Source organism: Rhinopithecus bieti, unplaced genomic scaffold (assembly GCF_001698545.2).
Source record: "Rhinopithecus bieti isolate Rb0 unplaced genomic scaffold, ASM169854v2 scaffold_7901, whole genome shotgun sequence".
NCBI classification, from domain to species: domain Eukaryota; kingdom Metazoa; phylum Chordata; class Mammalia; order Primates; family Cercopithecidae; genus Rhinopithecus; species Rhinopithecus bieti.
Window position 1 is genome coordinate 332674 of NW_016805596.1, and position 22414 is coordinate 355087.

Below are 22414 nucleotides of genomic sequence, written 5' to 3' on the forward strand. Positions count from 1 at the left end.
AGGCCTTGTGGCCACCAGGGCACACACGTTTTGAGCTGGTCCAAAACACAGCTTCTTGGGGAAGGGGAAAACAGGACCACCGGCCACCTGCATGCGGAAGGGACACGAATGGGGTCCTGTGGGGTCCCGCGGCCTGGGCCCCTCACCACCCATCCCCCACCCTGCAGCAGAGTAAGATAGAAGACCACCTGGACGAGGCCATCCACGTGCTCCGCAGCCACGCCGTGGGCACAGCCGGCGACATGCACACGCTGCTACCTGGCCACGGGGCGCTGGCCTCGGGTTTCGCCAGCCCCATGTCGCTGGGCGGGCGGCATGCAGGCCTGGTGAGCGCCGGGCGAGGGTGGGGCTGGGCAGTGGGCAGGGACCCGGCTCCCCCTGACGCCTTCCTCTCCCACGCCTGCAGGTAGGAGGCGGACACCCCGAGGATGGCCTTGCAGGCAGCACCAGCCTCATGCACAACCACGCGGCCCTCCCCAGCCAGCCAGGCGCCCTCCCCGACCTCTCTCGGCCTCCCGACTCCTACAGTGGTAAGCCCTTGAGCTTGGGACTGTCTGATCTCTGGTTCCAGTTGGGGAAACTGAGGCACTCCCATGGTGGGAGTCAGGGTGGGAACCCAGGGCAGGTGTGCGGTCACCGTGGGGGTACCTGGTGACACAGGTGCCCCAGTCAGCAATTTCAGGAGGGTGGGCGAGACCAGCGGGGCCAGCATTGGCCCTGGGTGTGTGAGGTGGACGGCTCTGGGCTCCCTCTTCATCCACCTGCTCCCACATGCCATGTGCCTGCCAGTGTTTGGCACTGGGGAAGCGGGGGCAAGGGGTGCAGCAGGATGACCCTGCCTCGGGGGAGACAGACTAGGAGCTCGCTGTACAGCACAGGTGCCAGGGAGGATGAACGAAGTGGCCGGAGTGGGTTTGGGGTTTTGTATGGCTTTGAAGATGGTGGCCCTGGAGGCAACAAGGTGATGTCTGGGCAGCGTCTGAGAGGAGGTGAGAGTAGGCAAGTAGCTGGAGGAGGAGGGTTTCAGGCGGAGGTCCTGGCGATAGACCACACCCGGGAGGAACAGCCAGGAGACCCATGGGGTTAGAGCGGGGAGAGGAGGGGGAGAGGAGAGGGAGAGAAGGAAGTGGGGAGGGCAGGGAGAGTAGGGCAGGTCAGATCATGCAGGGCCCTACGGGCTGCAGGGAGGACTTGGGATTTCACCGTGAGAGAGGTGGCAGCCATGGAGAGCTGCGGGCCGAGGAGGGATGGGACCTGACCCAGGTGCTCACAGACACCCTCTGGTGGCTGCTTGGAGGACAGACCTTGAGTGGCACCCGGAGACCAGGGCAGAGGCCATAGGGCTGGTCCAGGGGCCTTGGAGGGGTGAGCAGCGGGTGGTCCCTGCATCTCCGGAAGGCGGGGCCCACAGGATTTGTGACAGACCCGACTTGAGGGAGAGAAGGCAGGGTGGCTCTGGGATTTCTGGCCCGAGCTGTGGGTGACACTGGGGCTGGGAACCCCGTATAAGGAAGGGGACAAAGGAACGGGTTGGGGACAAATCTGGACCTGGGTCTGGGGATTGTTGAGCGTCTCAGACACCCATGAGAGGCCCAGGAGAAGGCGGGGTCATTGTGGGTCCTGTCCTGGCACTGTCCCTTCCACCACCCCCGGAATTCTGCCTGTCTTCCAGTCAGCCTTTCCAAGTACCTTGATTTTATCACCCCTAGGCCAGGGCATCTCACCCCAGCAGCTCTGCCCCCAGGGGACACTGAGTGATGCCTGGGGACATCTGCAGTTGTCAGAGCTGAGGGGGGCTCCTGGCATGGAGCGGGTGGGGACCAGGGATGCTGCTTACCACCCTGCAGTGCCCGGGATGACCCCATCCCAGAGAAGGGTCCGGACCCACAGGTCAGCAGTGCCCTGGGATGACCCCGTCCCAGAGAAGGGTCCGGACCCACAGGTCGGCAGTTTCCAGGGGTGGCCCCAAGCTTAGTCTTTTGCCTGCAGGTTCCCCTCTGGTTCCTTCCTGTCTTTCACTTCGTGTATCGAGGCCTGGGCTGGTCCTGGTGGCTGGCGTTGGCCAGTTGCACCAGAGTTCACCGTAGAAATGCGTGGGCGCATTTCTGAGGTTCCCCCTCAGGGTACGGGGTCTCGGGGATGGGAGCTGGTTTGCTCTGTGTGCGTCCTGACTCTGATTCCTGGACTCCCTGATCCCGGGTTTTGGAGGTGGCCCAGGTCCTGCTGAACGCAGAGTGTCTGCATTCGTTTGGGGTAGCTGTGTGCCCTTAAGCCACATGTTTTGCTTTTATTGTTTTTGAGCTTCATGAACACAGCGTCCCACTAGCATGTTCTTTACACCCCAAACATGGTTTGCTGGCTCATGTTGTGTATGGGGTATGTGTGTGGTGTAAGCGGCTGGGGTCCCATTTTAAGTGCACCGTTGGCCCTGGCCCGGGCATGGGGCACTAGGCCATCCCAACATCATGCTTTCCTGCCAACCTGCTCATCAAGGGGGTGATACACCTGTCGTCAGTTCAGAGGAAAGGCTGATGAATTATTTTCCAAAGCAGCCAACTTGCCCTCCCACAGACAAAATTTTGAATGTGCAGGTCTCTCAACTTTGCTAGCTGACTGGGTATGAAAGGGTAGCGCATTGCAGCCCTAATTTGCATTTCCTTAATGTCTTGATGTGCTGAAGCGGACTTCCACGTGTTTATGGGCATGTGGTTTCGTTGTCTATGAGATGCCTGTTTGAATACCTCGCTTATTTTTCTACTGAGCTCCTTTCTTTCTGTCCTTTCCCATTGATTTGTCAGAGTTTTTTATATGTGTGGGAGATCATCTCCTTGTTGGCTACATCTGTGGTGGGTGTTTTCTATTCTTTGGCAAAGGTTTTTTTTTGCCTGGTGTCTTTGCTGATCAGGAACTCTCAACTTTGATAAAAGTTAAGCTTTACTGATTTTGGTTTTTTCTTTTTTTTTTTTTTTGTCATGAGACAGGGTCTCATCCTATCACACAGACAGAGTGCAGGGGCGTGATCACAGCTCACTGTAGCCATGGCCCCTTGGCCTCAAGTGATCCTCCCACCTCAGCCTCCCAAAGTCTGGGATTACAGGCATGAGCGAGCCAGTATGACCAGCCTGTTGTGTTCTTTTAAAAGCAGCTGTTTGAGCACTTGCTTGGACAGCTCTTGGACTAAAATGAGAATGACAGATATTAGCATAGCATCTGCAAAAGATGACGTGGAAATTCCTGAAGTGTTGCAGATTTTTTTATTTTTTTGAGACGGAGTCTCGCTCTGTCACCCAGGCTGGAGTACAATGGTGCAATCTTGGCTCACTGCAACCTCCGCCTCCTGGGTTCAAGTGATTCTCCTGCCTCAACCTCCCAAGTAGCTGGGATTACAGGTACCCGCCACCACACCCGGCTAATTTTTTGTATTTTTAGGAGAGACCGGGTTTCACCATGTTAGCTAGGATGTTCTTGATCTCCTGACCTCGTGATCCACCCACCTCGGCCTCCCAAAGCGCTGGGATTACAGGTGTGAGCCACCATGCCTGGCCGAAGTGTTGCATATTTTTAAATCAATGATTGAAACAATTTCCTTCCCCAAAAAACAATAGCATTCTTTTAGCATCTTAGGAGATTCCTGCCCCTGAGTTGCTGCAGAATTTCTGCACACTGTTCCAAAGGTGGTAAAACTCTTTCCTTTTCACCTTCTGGTCCTTAATCTGTTTGGTATTGGTAGCTACACATGGCGTGAGGTAGGGATCCAGTTCTGGTTGTTGGTTTTTTGTTTTTATTTTTGGCAAATACCTGGTTTTTCCAGGAAAGACCAAGCCCCTCACCACAGGAGCACAGAGAGATATGTCAGTTGGCCCTGGAGGCCGATGCAGGCCCCTGACCCCAGGCCTGTTGCAGGGCTAGGGCGAGCAGGTGCCACGGCGGCCGCTGGCGAGATCAAGCGGGAGGAGAAGGAGGATGAGGAGAACACGTCGGCAGCTGACCACTCGGAGGAGGAGAAGAAGGAGCTGAAGGCCCCCCGGGCCCGGACCAGGTGCCAGCCCCCACCTCGGCTCTCCCCACCCCCACCCCATCAGGAAGCACATGTGCACAGGCCACACACACACTGCACCCACACCGGGAGGCCGTCGGCGGGCCCCACGCCCGTCCCCCAACCTCACTGTCTCCCTCTGGCCCCCTCCCGGCGCCCTCCCCCATAGCCCAGACGAGGACGAGGACGACCTTCTCCCCCCAGAGCAGAAGGCCGAGCGGGAGAAGGAGCGCCGGGTGGCCAATAACGCCCGGGAGCGGCTGCGGGTCCGTGACATCAACGAGGCCTTTAAGGAGCTGGGGCGCATGTGCCAGCTGCACCTCAACAGCGAGAAGCCCCAGACCAAACTGCTCATCCTGCACCAGGCCGTCTCGGTCATCCTGAACTTGGAGCAGCAAGTGCGAGGTCAGTGGGGGCGCGGGCCACCAGCGTCCCCGCAGCGCCACCCTCCCTCGTGTTCCTGCCCTTGCTCTCCTTCCCTGCCCGCCTTCCTGGAGCCAGCCCTCCCTCTGCAAGCAGTTGCCTCCTTGCAGTGACTGTGCCCTTCACCCCCCTGACTGCACCGCCATGACTGTCCCCTCCTGACTGCTGGCCCTTCTCCGTGTCTGCCTCAGCATCTCCTCCACCGTGGGAGGACTGGACTCTTTCTAGACCCTTAGTCCTGCAGGCCTGGGCTCTGTGGCTCAGAACTGCATCTCCCGGCTCCAGGGGCTCCCACCCACCCCCGTCCTTCTTTCGTGGGAAGCCCAGAACCCAGCTCACAGAGGCCAGTGTCCCTCGAGCCCAGAGACAGGAGCTGGTGTGCAAACCACCCTGGCCCCTTCCCCTCGAGCAGATGCCACGCAAGGCCACATGAGCCCGTCCCCTGCCTCTGACTCAGTTTCCCAATCTGAAGGTGGGTGTTAATCACCCCATTTCCTAGGCCCAGGGGGATGAAGGATACAGACAGACCCTGCCCCCACCCCCGGATGTGAGCTGACTCCTTCCCCACTGCTGGTGACTGCTTCCTTAACTCCTTCCTCTCCTCGCCTGTACCCTGTTAACCCTTTCTCTCCTGCAGCACTATTGCTGGGACCGGAGCCAGAGCCCCGGCCCGGCCCTCCCACTGTCCCCTCAGCTCTAAGGTTTCTGAGTCTCCGCAGCCGTGTGTGGCACGCCTCGCGCCCCCCAAGCCCGCCTCTCTGCTGTCTGCCTTCCGCTCTCCCCTCCATCCCGCCCATCCATCCCTTTGCTTCCCGTGGCAGCCCCTCCTCACCTCGCACTTGCTGCCCGAGCACCGGGAGCGGCTGGGCTGCAGCCTCAGGGCGTTTCCTCCCCCAAAGCCCCCATCAGGGCTTGCGGGAAGAAACCAGACCCGGGAGCACGCAGCCCCTGGTCCTGTCAGTTTGGTCTGTGCGCTTGTCCTGGGCTCCAGGGGCCGCCCCCGCCACCTAGAGGGATCCCCTCAGGCCCCAAAGGCAGAGTGGGCAGGCAGGTGGGTGAGGCAGCCCCCTAGAGCCTAAGACAGGGCACCAGGCATGCTGGGCACTGGGCCAGGCCTTTGCCCATTTCATCTTCACCACAACCCGCAGCAGTGGGTGCCTTGATGGGGACTGGCATCCCTTCTACTGAGCAGGAAGCCGGGGAACAGAGCCAGAGAACAGAGCTAGGTCCCCCGTGCAGGGCCATGCAGCATGGAGGCCTGGGCCGGGACCCGCGCCCCCACGGCGGCAGCAGCAGTGCCCGCTCGCCGGCTGCATGCTGCTCAGCGGGAGAGGGGGCTCAGCCTTAGGCCTGGCACAGAACAGGTGCTTGGAACCTCAGAACTGCCACTGCGACCATTCACAGAGGCAGTGACAGCAGGGTTCCCGGAGGCCTCGGGAGCCAGTGTTCCCAGCCAGGGTCAGGTGCTACAGGGAGGCCTCATCTTGGGGCAGCTGGAGTTCACTGTAGGGAGTGGGTGCATTTCTGAGGCTCCCCACAGAAGCCTGTGGGGTGTGGGGTCTTGGGGGATGGGAGCTGGTGTGCTCCATATGAGCCCTGACTCTGAGTCCTGGACTCTCTAGTCGCGGGTTTTTGGAGTGGCCCAGGCCTTTGCCTGCTGAGCCTGTCTTCAAGGCCCCCTCTGTCCACAGTGGGTCTGGCCGGGCCTTGCTGTCCATCACCCTGCAAGCGGCTGCTCTGAATGGGGAAAGTCATCATCTGGGGAGGGAAGAACAGAGAGAGGAGCAGGCACACTGGGCCTCCCCTGTGCCCCACCCCCACCCCTAGCCCTGCCCTGGGGCCCACAGAGTAAGCAGGGTCAAGGGAGAAGCAGTTACCCAGTGCGGGCCCAGAGGGGGAAGCAGAGCCCCACCTCCCTCCACAGAAACGTCTGGAAACAGTCAGACCTTGGTTCTTCCTGGGTGTGACCACATCCACAGCCTCCCCTAGAGCGGAGTCTGAGGGCACTTGCACCTGGGCAGCCAGTTGCGCGCACACACAGGCGCCCGCCGTGGGGCTCTGCTGCATTCCAGGGAGCACATTCCCCACGCACACAGAGGAGCACATTTTCATGCATGTGACAATACACAGCAGCATGTGAACCTTCACTGCTGCCCACACCAACACCAGCCGTGTGCCTGCACTGCTGTGCCCAACACCAGCCGTGTACTCGCACTGCTACCTACACCAACACCAGCCATGTACCCGCACTGCTGTGCCCACACCAACACCAGCCGCGTATCCGCACTGCTGCCCACACCAACACCAGCTGTGTACCCGCACTGCTGCCCACACCAGCACAAACACAAGTAGCTGGATACCCTCTCCACAACCCAGCCCCGCCCTCCCACCCAGCCCTGGCCCGTCACTAACAGAGGCCTCGGTGCTGTGACCCAGCAGTACGGAGGAGGTGCTGTCCCTGGAGGAGAAAGACCTGAGGGACCGGGAGAGGCGCATGGCCAATAACGCCCGGGAGCGGGTGCGCGTGCGGGATATTAACGAGGCCTTCCGGGAGCTGGGGCGCATGTGCCAGATGCACCTCAAGTCGGACAAAGCGCAGACCAAGCTGCTCATCCTGCAGCAGGCCGTGCAGGTCATCCTGGGGCTGGAGCAGCAGGTGCGAGGTAGGCACCCCAGCCAGGGCGGCCCCAGCACCCTCTCCCCTCCCCACACCCAGGAGCAGATGCTGGGGTCCTCCTGTGCTTGCCGGCCCCGGGCTCTGTCCGTGTCTCTCTTTGTGACTGGATTCAGACCCAGTGACGTTCCACAGACCCTGTCTGATCCCACTCTCTTCTTTACAACCCGCCCCCCATCTCCCCAGCCTTCTCAAGGAAGGAGGTGAGAGTCGGAAATGCAGGAGGCCACACGTGGAGCCCTGCCCCCACCCCGTCCTCCCTGACATCCGATCCCCCACTCCCACCTCACCTCTTCCTCCTCCCGGGACCGTCTCCCACAGAGCTCTCCCCCTCCCCCCAGAGCGGAACCTGAATCCCAAAGCAGCTTGTTTGAAGCGGCGAGAAGAGGAAAAGGTGTCGGGCGTGGTTGGAGACCCCCAGATGGTGCTGTCAGCTGCCCACCCAGGCCTGAGCGAAGCCCACAATCCCGCCGGGCACATGTGAAAGGTATGCCTCCGTGGGACGAGCCACCCACTCTCAGCCCTGTGCGCCGGGCCCAGAACAGCCACTCGAGACCCCAGGCTTCGTCCACGTCCACACCTCACACACCTGTTGTCAGCATTGAGTCAACACCAGCCTGACGAGGTTCGGAGCGATGGGGGCGACCAGGGTGACACTGGGTCCAGGCGCTCCCTGGGACCCTGGCCCACCCCTCCCTGGCCTCGCTGCCCCCGTCCCCGCATCTCAGCCACCGTGTCACCCTGTGGCGTGCCCTGTGGATCCTGAAACTGCGTCTTGGCCCTGTTGCCTGGGCTGACGGGACCTTGTTTGTTTGTTTTTTCCAGTAAACAAAACCTGACAGCGAGCAACAAAACACACACTTTGTCAGAAAAGAAAAAAAATGCCTTAACTATAAAAAGTGGAGAAATGGAAACATGTCACTCGAGGGGCTGCTGTGGAGACCCGGCTTATGCTTCAAAAGCCACCAGCAAATCGTGCCTAAGCCTAATTTTTTTTTTAAGGAAAATAAAAAGAACATTAGTTATAAGATTTTTTTTTTTTTTTCTTAATGTAGATGAAAATTAGCAAGGATGCTGCCTTTGGTCTCTGGGTTTTTTTAAGCTTTTTTTTGCATATGTTTTGTAAGCAAATTTTTTTGTATAAAAGTCCCGTGTCTCTCGCTATTTCTGCTGCTGTTTCTAGACTGAGCATTGCATTTCCTGATCAACCAGATGATTAAACGTTGTATTAAAAAGACCCCGTGTAAACCTGAGCCCCCCCGCCCCCCCGGAAGCCACTGCATACAGACAGAACGGGGACAGGCGGCGGGTCTTTTGTTTTTTTGATGTTGGGGTTCTCCTCTTGGTTTTGTCACGTGGAAAGCGATGCGTGGGCGTTCCCGATGAAGGCACCTTGGAGCTTCCCTGCCACATCCTCTCCCCTCAGGAAGGGGGCTGACCTGGGCTTGGGGGAAGGGACGTCAGCAAGGTGGCTCTGACCCTCCCAGGTGACTCTGCCAAGCAGCTCTGGCCCCCAGGGCTACTCCACACGATGTCCTCCCCAGGCCCCCATAAGCTGCTCTCCCTTGGAACCTGCACACTTCTCTGAAATGGGGCATTTTCTTGGGACCAGTGACTCTTGGCATGGGGACCACACCCTGGAGCTGGGTGCTGGGGACCCTCCTGGACACCCTGTCCTTCACTCCTTTGCCCCAGGGACCCAGGCTCGTGCTCTGAACTCTGACTGAGGGGACGCGGCTCAGGAGCCATCACAGGACCCCCCACCCCCACCCCAGCATGTCCCCATTACACCAGAGGGCCATCGTGATGTAGACAGGATGCCAGGGCCCTGGCCGGTCTCCCGCAACACTAGGGAGCATCCCTGGGCCTGGGGCCGTACCTGCTGCCCTCCCTCTGTGGGGCCCAAGGGCAGGAGTGGCTGGAGCCAGGAGACTGTGCTGGTCTGAGCCCCACGAAGGCCTTGGGCTGCGCAACCCGGGTGCAGAACCAGCAGGGTGGTCCCTCGGGCCCATCTGTGTCCTGTGTCCCAGCACCCAGGCCTCTGTCCAGCTCCCCTTTTCTGGTCTCTTGCCATGAGGGTAACCAGCTCTTCCCAGCCGTCTGGGGACTGTCCTGGGTTTAAAACTGCAAGTCTCCTACCCCGAGATTCCGTTCACTTCCACACCAACTAGGGTGATGGTCACTGTGGCACCCAGGTGTGGGCTGGGCTAGCTGGGCACCTTCATGTGCTCTTCATGGCCCTCCCTGCATTGAGGCCTTGCGGACCCCCGGCCTGGCTGTGCTCACTCCGGCAGCAGGTCAGGCGTCTGCCCCTGTGCTACCCCTGAGACTCCCACCATTAGCCCCAGGAGAGCCTGGACTGCCTGACTCCCTTCCCCAGACTTGCTGGGGAGCCTGGGCCCCATGGCAGATTCAAGGGAAACCGCAAGGCCAGCTCAAGGCCTGGGATCTGCCCCTAGTCCAGGCCAGGTGGAGGGGAGGGGCTATCTGCCACTCCCCCTTCTCTGGGTAAGGTTTCCCCTGTGCCCTGGGGATTTGGTCTCTTAGGGAACCTGCCTCTGTCTCCCTCTTGTTTTGATCCTGGCCCTGCCCCTAGGTCTGGGTGGGCAGTGGCCCAGTAGCCTCTGGAACTGTGTGTTCTGCATAGAATTTAAACGAGATTCACCCAGCGCCAGGAGGAAGAAACAGCAGTTCTGGGGAACCACAATTATGGGGGGGGGGGTGTGCTCTGAGTGCCTCAAGATGGTTTTCAAGAAAATTTTTTTAAAGAAAATAATTTTATACGTGTCAACACAGCTGGCTGGATTATTGGGACTTTTAAACGATCCTCTTTAAAGTGGATTCAGAGACCTGTCCTGTATATAACAGCACTGTAGCAATAAATGTGACATTTTATAACGATGCTCTGCAGTCCCTGGATTCTTTCTGGTGTCACATGTTTAGGAAGGGAAGTAGGGGGCAGGGTCAGAGGTCTTGCCCTAAACTCTCGGCCCCTGACGTTCACCTTGGTGGGTACAGCAAGGACCGTGGTCTGCCCTGTGCACTGGGCCTCCTTGAAGTCACTCCTCATTCTGAGGGGCCCACAGCTCCCAGGGCAGCTGGGAACCTGCACCTGTACCCAGGGCTCCAGGCCACCTGGAAGCAGGATTGGCTTCCGGAGAAAAGCAACTCCCTGGGGGCTGCACTTGGGCACATAGGAACCACCCAGGACCTGTGGTCCTCCCAGCCCAAGGGCTCCCGATCTCCCAACGTCCCCGTGGGCTGTTGGAACCCGCTTCACTCCCTCTTCCTGCTCCCGAAGTCTGAGCCTTGTCACTGCCCCTCTGAAACCTTCCACGGCCCCCTGTTGCAGGCAGCATCAACTTCGCACTCCTTAGTGGGGCATTCGTGACTTCCTCCACAACTGGACACCCACGGAACCCATGGACGAGGCTCTCTGGGGGGAAGAGGTGTGGCAGGACCCGTCGGGGCGCTGCTCATCCTAAAGTGCCCACTGGCATCTGCTGCTGTGCCCAGAGGCTTCCCTGTTCTATCTCTTCGAGGACACAGCTGGACTGCCCTGCTCCCCTATGGGGTTGGGGTGGAAGGAGTGCCTTCTTGGCCACTTGAGGGGGGTGGCCCACAGGAGAGAGCCCTTTGGTGCACAAGTGCCTTAGGGAGAAAGGCGAGCACAGTGACTCATGCCTGTCATCCCAGCACTTCAGGTGGCTGAGGTGGGAGGATCGTCTGAGGCCAGGAGTTCCAGTCCAGCCTGGGCAACATAGTGAGACCCCATGTCTATTTTTTTTTAAGGGGAAGAGAGTGGCCAGGAGTTGACAGAAGGTGCTGAGGGAGCCCTGTCCACCACTCAGCACCCAGCTCGCCTCTACATTCATGCTGGAAAACAACTTTTAAAATATGCATTGGCCGGGCGCGGTGGCTCACACCTGTCATCCCACCACTTTGGGAGGCTGAGGCAGGTGGATCACTTGAGGTCGGGAGTTTGAGACCAGCCTGGCCAACATGGTGAAACCCCGTCTCTACTAAAAATACAAAAATTAGCCAGGCATGGTGATGCATACCCGTAATCCCAGCTACTTGGGAGACTGAGGCAGGAGAATAGCTTGAACCCAGGAGGCGGGGATTGCAGAGAGCCGAGATTGCACCACTGCATTCTACCCTGGGCGAGAGAGCAAGACTGTCTCAAAAAATTAAAATTAAATTGGTTGTGCCTGGTGACAAACACTTGTAGTCCCAGCTACTTAGGAGGCTGAGGTGGGAGGATCACTTGAGACCAGGAGCTTGCAGTGGCAGTGAACTGTGATTGCACCACTGCACTCCAGCCTAGGCAAGAGAGCTACACCAGACCCTGTCTCAGAAACGTGGAGGGGCATCCAGATGGCCCAACAAAATAACAAAAACCGGCTCAAGAAACAAAAAAGGAAGCTCTATGTCATGTTGAACGGCTTTAGGCACAGCTGGGTCCAGGCATCATTACAAATCTCTCTCCATCTCCCAGCTCTTGTTTATATCACTCTCATTCTTTGGTGAATTTTTTTTTTCTTTTTTTTTTTTTGAGATGCAGTTTCACTCTTGTTTCCAGGCTGGAGTGCAATGGCGTGATCTCAGCTCACCACCACAACCTCCGCCTCCCGGGTTTTCAAGCGATTCTCCTGCCGCAGCCTCCCGAGTAGCTGGAATTACAGGCATCCGTCACCATGTCTGGCTAATTTTGTATTTTTAACAGAGATGGGGTTTCTCATGTTGGTCAGGCTGGTCTCGAACTCCTGACCTCAGGTGATCCGCCTGCCTGGACCTCCCAAAGTGCTGGGATCACAGGTGTGAGCCACTGCGCCCGGTCCCTGGTGAACTCTTACTAAACTGTGGCATCTGGAAACTGGGCTGACATTCCAGCAGCCCTTGTGTTCCTGTCCTTTCTCTTAATAGTCTTTATGTCAGACCCTGCATCCCACTTTTTAAAGTTTCCACTAATGGGAAGAGTCTTATTCAGGTGTTCTCTGATCCCAAGCTCAAAAACCCCAAGGCAACTGGAAAGTTCTACAAACAACGCCCAGGGCTGGGCCTGGTGGCTCACGCCTGTAATCCCAGCACTTTGGGAGACTGAAGTGGGTGGATCACTTGAGGTCAGGAGTTCAAAACCAGCCTAGCCAACATAGAGAAACCCCATCTCTACAAAAATACAAAAACTAGCTGGGCATGGTAGCACGTGCCTGTAGTCCCAGCTACTTGGGAGGCTGAGGCAGGAGAATCGCTTGAATCCGGGAGGTGGACGTTGCAGTGAGTCGAGATCGCCTCATTGCACTCCAGCCTGGATGACAGAGCGAGACTCCGTCTCAAAAAAAAAAAAAAGAAAGAAACAGTGCCCAGACTGTGGTGTCCAAAACCTATTTCCGGCTCCCACCCTGAGTCCTTGACCAGGGATGGGGATGGGTTAGCACCTGCAGCCCCCGAGACAGCTGCAGGCTGGGAGAGTACCGAGGGCCGACCCCAGCAGGACAGGCCAGGCTGGGCAGACGAACCCATGGTGTCCATTCCTTATCACAAGGCCTGCAAATGACGCTGGCGCCCCAGAGACAAATCACGCCCAGTTCCCCGTCTAGGTTTTGGCCTTTCCTTTCATGCTGTAAAGGTGCCTGGGGGTCAGGCAGTCCAGGAGGGCTTCCTGAGGGAGGCGACTCTTCAAAAAGGGGGAAAAGACAGAAAAGTGCCATGGCAGTGTATGGGAATATGCCCCTCTTCCTTCTGCCCACACCGGCCCGGTGTGCATGGGGAGGCTGGAAGCTGAGTGGACATGTACGGTGCTGCGCCGGTTGTGCAGAGGAAGCAGGGACTGGAGAAAGGCGAGCCCAAGCGAGCCTGTGCGGTGGAAAGGAGGAGGCAGAAGGACCTGCCTGTCATCAGCTAAGACCATCCAGAGACGTTCACCGTGCAAGCAGCCAGGCCTCGCTCTGCTGCCTGAATGAGGAATCACCCAGGCTCGCAAACGAAAACCTGCAAAGTGATTTCCGACAGAGCCTCCAAGCAACGGCAGCTTTGAGGCTCAGGGAAGCACTGCCGCTCGGCCAAAGTCCTACAGCGAATCAGGAACAACGCCTGACGCCTCCAAAAGTGGGCTCCAGACCCAGCTCTTCCCTTCTGTGTGACTCTGGGCAAGACCCTACCCCGCTGGACGCCCTGGCACATGCTAGGTGCATAAAATCAATGGCAGGTAGCCCCGTGGAACCCAGAGGCAAAACCAGCCGCCAGACCACGTGGCCAAAAAAAGCCCCGCCCTAACCCCGCCCACTCCGGGCCACCTCTCCCTGGTCGTCCAACCCTCGCCGGAAGTTACTGTAAGCGGCTTCCGGGTCTGCGCGCACAGCGGCGGATTTTTTCCCCCCTTCCCTGCGCGCGTGCGCGCCTCGGTCGCGCCTGCGCAGTGTGGCCGGGTCGGCCGGACAGGGTCACCCTGAGGGTGCGACTCCGCCGCGATGGTGACCCGGTTCCTGGGCCCGCGCTACGGGCAGCTGGTCAAGAACTGGTGAGGACGTCGCCCCGCGGCCCCATCCGCGCTCCCGCCTCGGCCCACCCCCGCGCCGCTGCGTTCCGTGTTTGTGCGCGTTTCCGGGGGCTGGGCCAGGCCCAGGTCCCTTGTTGTCCTCGGTGACAGAGGGGGAAACTGAGGCCGAGAGGCGGAGCGGCGCGTCCCGGCGTGAACGGGACGTAGCGGACCCAAGGCCGAACCCCAGCATGCCTGGCTCCGCGGCTAGGCCCCTCCAAGCCTCAGTTTCCCCGTCTCTACCGGGGGGTCCGGGTGGTGACCCCTTGAACGGAAACACCCAGAAGGCGCTGAGCCCCGATCCCCAGCCCAGCACTCGCGGCATCTTCGGCCTTTGCCATTATTTTGTTTTTTATGATTTTTTTTTTTTTTTTTTTTGAGACGGAATCTCGCTGTGTCGCCCAGGCTGGAGTGCTGTGGCCGGATCTCAGCTCACTGCAAGCTCCGCCTCCCGGGTTCACGCCATTCTCCTGCCTCAGCCTCCCGGGTAGCTGGGACTACAGGCGCCGCCACCTCGCCCGGCTAGTTTTTTGTAGTTTTTAGTAGAGACGGGGTTTCACCATGTTAGCCAGGATGGGCTCGATCTCCTGACCTCGTGATCCGCCCGTCTCGGCCTCCCAAAGTGCTGGGATTACAGGCTTGAGCTACCGCGCCCGGCCTGTTTTTTATGATTTTTAACAAGGAACGTGAAAGCTGCAGCTGTGCCTGATCCCACGTGGGCAGCTGGCTGGCATAGGGGTGGCCCCCATAGAAGCCGGGCTGGGGGGTCCTCCGTAGGGTTGTCTCGTGTTTCCACGTGGGTTGCTAAGAAGCAAGGCCTGGCTGGGTGCGGTGGCTCCCGCCTGTGATCCCAGCGCTTTGGGAGGCTGAGGCGGCCAGATCACCTGAGGTCAGGGGTTCGAGACCAGCCTGGCCAACATAGTGAAACCTCCGTCTCTACTAAAAATGCAAAAATTAGCCAGGCCTGGTGGCTGTTGCCTCTAATCCCAGCTACTTGGGAGGCTGAGGAAGGAGAATTGCTTGAACCCGGGAGGCGGAGGTTGCAGTGAGCCGAGATTGCACCACTGCACGCCAGCCTGGGTGACAGAGCAAGACTCTGTCCCAAAAAGAAAAAAGAAAAAAAAAAGCAGCAGGGCCTTAGCCAGGCACAGTGGCCCTGGCCTGTGATCCCAGTGCTTTGGGAGGCCCAGGCAGGAGAATCACTTGAGCCTGGGAGTTCAAGACCAGCCTGGACAACACAACAAAACCCCATCTCTACAAAACAAAAAATTACCAGGGCATGGTGGCGCCTGTCTGCAGTCCCAGCTACTGGGGAGGCTAAGGTGGGAGGATCGTTTGAGTCTGGGAATTTGAGACCCGCCTAGGCAACACAGCAAGACCCTATCTCTACAAATAATTTAAAGTTGCTGGGCACAGTGGCTCACGCCTGTAATCCTAGCACTTTGGGAGGCTGAGGCGGGCGAATCACCTGAGGTCAGGAGTTCGAGACCAGCCTGGCCAACATAGAGAAACCCCGTCTCTACTAAAACCACAAAAAATTAGCCAGGCGTGGTGGCGGGCAACTGTAATCCCAGCTACTTGGGAGGCTGAGGCGGGAGAATCACTTCAACCCGGGAGGTGGAAGTTGCAGTGAGCCAGGATTGCACCATTGCACTCCAGCCTCGGCAACAAGAGTGAATGTCTGGAAAAAAAAAAAAAAAAAAAAGGTACAGCCGGGCGTGGTGGCTGACACCTGTAATCCTAGCACTTTGGGAGGCTAAGGTGGGCTGATCACCTGAGGTCAAGAGTTTGAGATCAGCCCGGCTAACATGTTGAAACCCTGTCTCTACTAAAAATACAAAATTAGCCAGGCATGATGGCGCGTGCCTGTAATCCCAGCTACTTGGGAGGCTGAAGCAGGAGAATCGCTCAAAGCCAGGAGGTGGAGGTTACGGTGAGCTGAGATTGCGCCAGTTTACTCCAGCCTGGGCAACAAGAGCGAAACTCCGTTTCTAAAAAAGAAAAAAGCAAAGGCTTATGATTGGCAGTGTGTCTGGAAGCCAGAACATACTTCCTCCGTCCCAGACTGGGGGACAGGTTGTGGACAGGGTCTGGACAGTGGAGCTGACGGGGACCATCAAGGGGAACGTGATAGTGGCGTTTTATAGCGTGGGTAACTCAGGCCTGGGATGAGGAAGCCTGCTCCTAGCTGAGAACCCAGCAGCCTGTAGTAGCCAACGCAGCCCCTCCTGGGTGCAGCAGGTCCACTTCTGTGCCCAGTCACAGTGGGAACCACCTGTCATCCGTGCTTTCATCCAACAGCAGGCATTTATTGAGCACCTACTATGTGTTAGGGACACGCCAATAGACAGAACCCTTGTGGGCGGACATTCTGGTTGGCAGGCAAGAAGTGAAGAAATGAGACCTGTGGTGTGGCGCTGACCTAAAATAAGTGGGAGAGGAAGGGGTACAGACACCTGCATGTGAGGGGCCGTGCAGGGCTAAGCCACCAGACAGTGGCTTTGGGAGGCCAGGGAGCGGGTCTCATCCCCAGGAGGCACTGTGGGGTTGTGTCTCAGAGTCTCAGACTCAGGACTGGGAGGGCCACAGTTCACTAGCTGGGGACCCTGCAGTCCATACCCGTTCTGGGCCCTGCTGGGGCTTGGTTTGAGGAAGGGGTTTTCATGGCGGCGAGGTCGTTGGTCAGTGTGGTCATGGTCTGTACATTCTTCCTCGGTGGCTAGTGGAAATCAGGTTTTGTGGGTGCTTCCCACACTGTCCAAATCCACAGGGTCCTACGTGGGGTGACCAGGATGATAGGGGAGGCGGAGGCCAGCCCACTGGGCATATTTATAAGCAGGCTTCTCTGGTGGTTAATAACCCAGGGCCAGGCGCGGTGGCTCACACCTGTAATCCCAGAACCTTGGGAGGCTGAGGTGGGTGGATCCCTTGAGGTCAGGAGTTTGAGAATAGCCTGGCCAACATGGTGAAACGCTGTCTCTACTAAAAACACAAAAATTACCCGGGCGTGGTGGTGGGCGCCTGTAATCCCAGCTAGCTACGTGGGAGGCTGAGACAGGAGAATCGCTTGAACCCCAGAGGTGGGGGTTGCAGTGAGCCGAGATCGCACCACTGCACTCCAGCCTGGGTGACAGAGGGAGACTCTATCTCAAAATAAATAAATAAATAAAACAAACTTACCCAGAATGCCATCAAGACATAGGTATAAAGATTCCTGCCCTGTTGGTGGCATTTGCCTCTGAGCCAGGTTCCAGGAGCAGCTGTGCGTGCCACGAGCTGTTGAGCAGGCACCTGGCCTGCACTTGGAGAGTGTCTCTGGTGAGGCCCTTGGGGCAATGTGTGCAGGGTTCGTTCATCCGCCTTCTCTGCCTCCAGGAGGAGCACCCCTTGGCCACCCCAACATCCCAGCTATGTGATTCGCTGTGATCCAGGGAGGTGAATCGGATTTTTTTTTTTTTCCGAGACATAGTCTCACTGTCGCCCAGGCTAGAGGGCAGTGGTGCGATCTCGGCTCACTGCAAGCTCCACTTATAGAGTTCAAGTGATTCTCCTGCCTCAGCCTCCCCAGTAGCTGGGACTACAGGTGGGCACTACCACACCTGGCTAATTTTTGTATTTTTAGTAGAGATGAAGTTTCACCATGTTGGCCAGGCTGGTCTTGAATTCCTGACCTCAGGTGATCCACCCCTCTCGGCCTCCCGAAGTGCTGGGATTACAGGCGTGAACCACCATGCCCTGCCTGGAATTGGATTTTAATTTCAGCCCTCTGTTGGCCAGCAGTGCTGTGTATATAAGAAATGGTCTCCTGGCCTGGCGCAGTGGCTCAAGCCTGTAATCCCAGCACTTTGGGAGGCCAAGGTGGGTGGATCACGAGGTCAGGAGATTGAGACCATCGTGGCTAACACGGTGAAACCCCATCTCTACTAAAAATACAAAAAACTAGCCGGGCGTGGTGGCGGGCGCCTGTAGTCCCAGCTACTTGCGAGGCTGAGGCAGGAGAATGGCGTGAACCTGGGAGGTGGAGCCTGCAGTGAGCTGAGATCCGGCCACTACACTCCAGCCTGGGCGACAGAGCGAGACTCCGTGTCAAAAAAAGAAAGAAAGAAATGGGCCGGGCGCGGTGGAAGCCTGTAATCCCAGCACTTTGGGAGGCCGAGACGGGCGGATCACGGGGTCAGGAGATCGAGACCATCCTGGCTAACACGGTGAAACCCCGTCTCTACTAAAAAATACAAAAAACTAGCCGGGCGAGGGGCGGGCGCCTGTAGTCCCAGCTACTCGGGAGGCTGAGGCAGGAGAATGGCGTGAACCCAGGAGGTGGAGCTTGCAGTGAGCTGAGATCTGGCCACTGCACTCCAGCCTGGGCGACAGAGCGAGACTCCGTCTCAAAAAAAATAAAAATAAAAAATAAAAAAAATAAAGAAATAGTCTCCCAAAATTAGCCGCTTAAACCAGCAAATACTCCTTACCTCACAGTTTCAGTGGGTGCGCTGCGCCGACTCCTCAGGCTCTCTCGTGAGGCTGCAGTGTCATCCGAGAGCGGGACTGGGCAGATCCGTTTCCGAGATCCTTCATGGGGTTGTTGGCTGGGTTCACTTCCTTCTTAGCTGGAGGCTGCCATCAGTTCTCTGCCACATGGGTCCCTTCGTAGGGCAGCTCACAGCATGGCAGCTGGCTTCTCCAGAGGCAGCTAGAGGGTGCACAAAGGTGCCCAGGATGGAAGCCAGTCTTTTCTTTTCTTTTTTTTTTTTTTTGAGATGGAGTGTCACTTTGTCACCCTGACTAGAGTGCAGTGGTGCAATCTCGGCTCACTGCAACCTCCGCAAGCTATTCCCCCACCTCAGCCTCCCGAGTAGCTGGGATTACAGGCATCCACTACCACACCCAGCTAATTTTTGTATTTTTGTAGAGATGAGGTTTCACCATGTTGGCCAGGCTGGTCTTGAATTCCTGACCTCTGGTGATCTGCCCACCTTGGCCTCCCGAAGTGCTGGGATTACAGGCATGAACCATCACGCCCAGCCTCTTTTTTTTTTAATTTTAATTTTAATTTTTTTTGAGATATGGTCTCATATTCACCCAGGCTGGAAGGCAGTGGTGTAGTCATGGTTCACTGCAACCTCTGATTCCTGGGCTCAAGAGGTCCTCCTGCCCCAGCTTTCCTAGTAGCTGGGACTGCTGGCATGTGCCACCACACCCGGCTAATTTTTTTTTAATTTTGTGTAGAGATGGGGTCTCTGTTGTCCAGGCTGGTCTCAAACTCCTAGGCTCAAGTGAGCCTCCTGCCTCAACCTCCCAAGGGGTGGTATTTCCCTTCTGAGCCTCCATACCTGAAGCCAGTCTTTTCTCACCTGGCCTCAGCAGTGAGGCCCCATCGCTCGTGCTGCGTTCTGCGCATTAGAAGCCTGTGCCCAAGTTCACACTGTGCGAGGGCGTGAATGCCGGCAGGTGGGCTTGCTGGGCCTTCCTAGAATCTGCTGGTCCCAGGAAACTTGGGGGAGCTCCCACAGCACGTGCCGTGGTGGGCAAGAGCGTGGGCTTGGCACCCAAGGCCTTGATCCTCACCAGCTGTGTGGCCTCAGGTGAGGGCCTCACCCTGTCTGTTCTTTGGTGTCCTCACCTGGGAGCAGGGACTGCGATGGTGGCACTTCCCTGAGTCCTGCAGCTGTGGCGGGGATGGATGGATTTCTGCAGACTGCAGCAGGCCAGACCCATCATCATGGTGGCTGGAAACTTGCAAACACCTACACATGCCCCAGGCCCAGCCTCCCGCCAGCAGCGCTCCCACCCCGGGAGCCCCTGGAGCAGTTACTGGAGATGCAGAAGCCCAGCTTCCTGAGGGCCAGCAGTGTGGGCAGGGCCTGTGCTGTTGGTGCCAACCCGCAGGGCCCACAGCACTTGGTGGACACAGGTGCCAGGCCCACGCCTCAGCCATCACCGCTGGGGCCAGGGCTGGGGCAGGAGAGGCTCTTGGAGAAGGCGTCCAGAGCAGGCCTGACCATCCCCTCTCCTCTCACAGGATCCCGACGGTCTACACGTGGGGCGCCGTGGGCACCGTGGGGCTGGTGTGGGCCACCGATTGGCGGCTGATCCTGGACTGGGTACCTTACATCAATGGCAAGTTTAAGAAGGATGATTAATTACACTGGCCCTTCGCACACCCCTCTGGTAAGTTTCAGTAGGCTGTGGTGGGTGCAGTGCATGATGGCCGGATGGTGGCCGAAGAGTGGGTTCTCCAGGCTCCCAGAGCCAGGGCGGCAGGCCTCACTGTTCCCCCTGGAGAGGTCTGCATGGGAGTGGGGCCCTGGGTGCCCTCTCTGGCACCTCCTGCCCACGGGCACAGAACGGTCACCCCACAGCCTTGGATTGTGTGACTGGAGCATGGGCCCTGCCCTCTCTCTGGACAATCTCAGTTAGTCTTTGAGGTACACCCTGCTTCCATCTCAGTGGGCACCCCAGCCTGAACTGGGTGGGGGGCCCATGTTACAGATAGACGGGGACGGTGGAGGCTGGCCCACAGCGGCTGGCCACCCCACGAGCTCTTGCAGGCACCTGTGAAGCCCTGGACACATCCACACGTTTCTCCAGCATGCCAGCTGCCCTCTTCACCACAGTGCCTGTGGCGTCTGCCCAGTGCCCACATGACAGCCCCACGTGGCCCGGCTCTTACACCCCCATTTTCCAGGTGCCAGCCTGAGGCCTGAGGCCATGCCACTCTGTTTGAACCTGGCCCTCAGAGCGCTGCACCGGTCTGTATTCCTCCCTGCTGCATAGAACCTGGGGCCTGTGCCGTGCCGGCGTTCCTGCTAGGCTGCTGTCCTGGGCCACTTGCGCAGCCAGCTTCATATGGAAGGGACATTTTCTTTTTTTTTTTTTTTGAGACGGAGTCTTGCTCTGTTGCCAGGCTGGAATACAGTGGTGGGATCACAGCTCACTGCAACCTCTGCCTTCCGGGTTCAAGCGCTTCTTGTGCCTTAGCCTACCGAGTAGCTGGGACTACAGGTGTGCGCCACCACACACAGCTAATTTTTTTTTTTTTTTGAGACAGAGTTTTGTTCTTGTTTCCTAGGCTGGAGTGCAGTGGTGTAATTTCGGCTCACTGCAACCTCCACCTCCCGGGTTCAAGCGATTCCCTGCCTCAGCCTCCCAAGTAGCTGGGATTACAGGCATGAGCCACCACACCCAGCTAATTTTGTATTTTTAGTAGAGACGGGGTTTCTCCACGTTAGCCCAGCTGGTCTCGAACTCCCGACCTCAGGTGATGCGCCTGCCTTGGCCTCCCAAAGTATTGGGATACCAGGCATGAGCCACCACACCCGGCCCGGAAAGGACACTTCTACTCACCCTGCCTTATCCGCTCTCCCTCCAGGTGCCTGGTGGCGCCAGCTCCTCCCGCCTCAGCCCCTGCTGCATGTGGAGCAGCCCAAGCCTCAGGATGGACATGAGGAAATCCACAGCTCAACTTCAGACTTCTTATGTTTCTGAAAACAGCTTGGATCTTTTAATTCACGTTGCATTAAACCTCCCTGAAACCTGCTCCGTTCCCAGATGTTGATCATGCTGGTGGCTTGGTTACTGTGACTGTAGCTGGAGTGGCACAGGTGACCCAGGGATCCTTTCAGCTCCAAAATGTTGCGAATCTAGGAGAGTTTCCCAATGGCTGGCAGAAACTGCTTATTTAAAATGTTTCATAAGTAATATCTGCAGTATGTTTATCCATTGCTGCCTTAACAAGTTACCCCACACGTAGTGGCTTAAAGCCACGAATGTTCACTATCTCACCGTCTGTGTCAATCGGGGATTTGGGAGTGATGTATCTGGGTGGTTGTGGCCCAGTCTCTCATGAGGTTGCAGGTAAGACATCAGTCAAGACCACTTCATCTGAGGAAGGCTCAACTGGGGCTGGAGGAGCCACTTCCAAACCAGTACCCTCAACTTGGCTGTCGGTGACAGCCGCAGTTCCTTCCCATGGGGACCCCTACACAAAGCTGCTTGAGCATCCTCACAGCATGGCCGCTGCCTTCCCCAGAGCAAGTGAACCAAGGCAGAGGAAGGAGAAAGCCACAGTGCTTCTATGACCCACCCTGAGAAGTGTCACGTGGTCACTTCCGCCACACTGTGTTTATCAGAAGCAAGCCCCTGCGGTCCAGCCCACATGCAAAGGGAGGAGAATGGGGTTCTGTGTTTTGAAGGGAAGAGTATCAGAATTGGTAGACATTTCAAACCATCACGTCAGGGTTACAAAAATGAACAGGCAGGGTGTGGTGGTTCACGCCTGTAATCCCAACACTTTGGGAGGCTGAGGAAGGGGCATCACTTGAACCAGGAGTTCTGTATTAGCCTGGGCAACAAAGAGGCCCCCGTCTCTGATAAAAAGAAAAAAAAATGAAAAAATAAAAATGAACAGGTACAAAAAGAGTATATGGTACAAAGTCACACTCCCTGATACAGCTGCCCAGTTTTTTCCAGTTCTTGCCCATCTCTGAGCCGAGACTGCCCCACTGCACTCCAGCTTGGGCAACAGAGTGAGACTCAAAAAAAAAAAAAATAAATCCTTCTAGACATACTCTCTGCATACATAAGTGTATTGATGGAAATAGCTATTGTATCAGTCTGCTAAGGCTGCCATAACAAAATCCCACAGATCTTGCATGGTTCAAACAACAAATTTATTTTACTTATTTTTTTTTAAAGGCAGTCTTGCTCTGTCGCCCAGGCTGGAGTGCTGTGGCATGCTCTTGAC

At 57.2% G+C, this 22414-nt stretch overlaps 2 protein-coding genes across 11 annotated transcripts in view; both read left to right on the forward strand.

Annotated features, from left to right (window-relative positions):
- Positions 1-10035, forward strand: part of TCF3 (transcription factor 3) — a 46739-nt gene extending 36704 nt beyond the window's left edge. For 2 of the 10 annotated variants that reach the window (XM_017872998.1, XM_017873003.1), the window contains 6 exons: positions 168-326; positions 407-530; positions 3904-4039; positions 4206-4441; positions 7475-7620; positions 7959-10035. In XM_017872998.1, coding sequence (XP_017728487.1) covers positions 168-326; positions 407-530; positions 3904-4039; positions 4206-4441; positions 7475-7617 — 798 coding nt within the window. In that variant the 3' untranslated portion in view covers positions 7618-7620; positions 7959-10035. Of the gene's footprint in view, positions 1-167; positions 327-406; positions 531-3903; positions 4040-4205; positions 4442-6895; positions 7123-7474; positions 7621-7958 lie in introns of those variants that run through there. The other 8 variants (XM_017873000.1, XM_017873002.1, XR_001885782.1 and 5 more) reach the window with 7 other exon arrangements.
- Positions 10036-13516: 3481 nt separating this feature from the next.
- On the forward strand, positions 13517-21208 carry UQCR11 (ubiquinol-cytochrome c reductase, complex III subunit XI). The gene is made up of 3 exons (XM_017873004.1): positions 13517-13653; positions 19691-19839; positions 21041-21208. The coding sequence occupies exons 1-2, from the start codon at positions 13604-13606 to the stop codon at positions 19809-19811; spliced, it is 171 nt and encodes a 56-aa protein (XP_017728493.1). The 5' UTR covers positions 13517-13603; the 3' UTR covers positions 19812-19839; positions 21041-21208.
- Positions 21209-22414: the final 1206 nt, after the last annotated feature.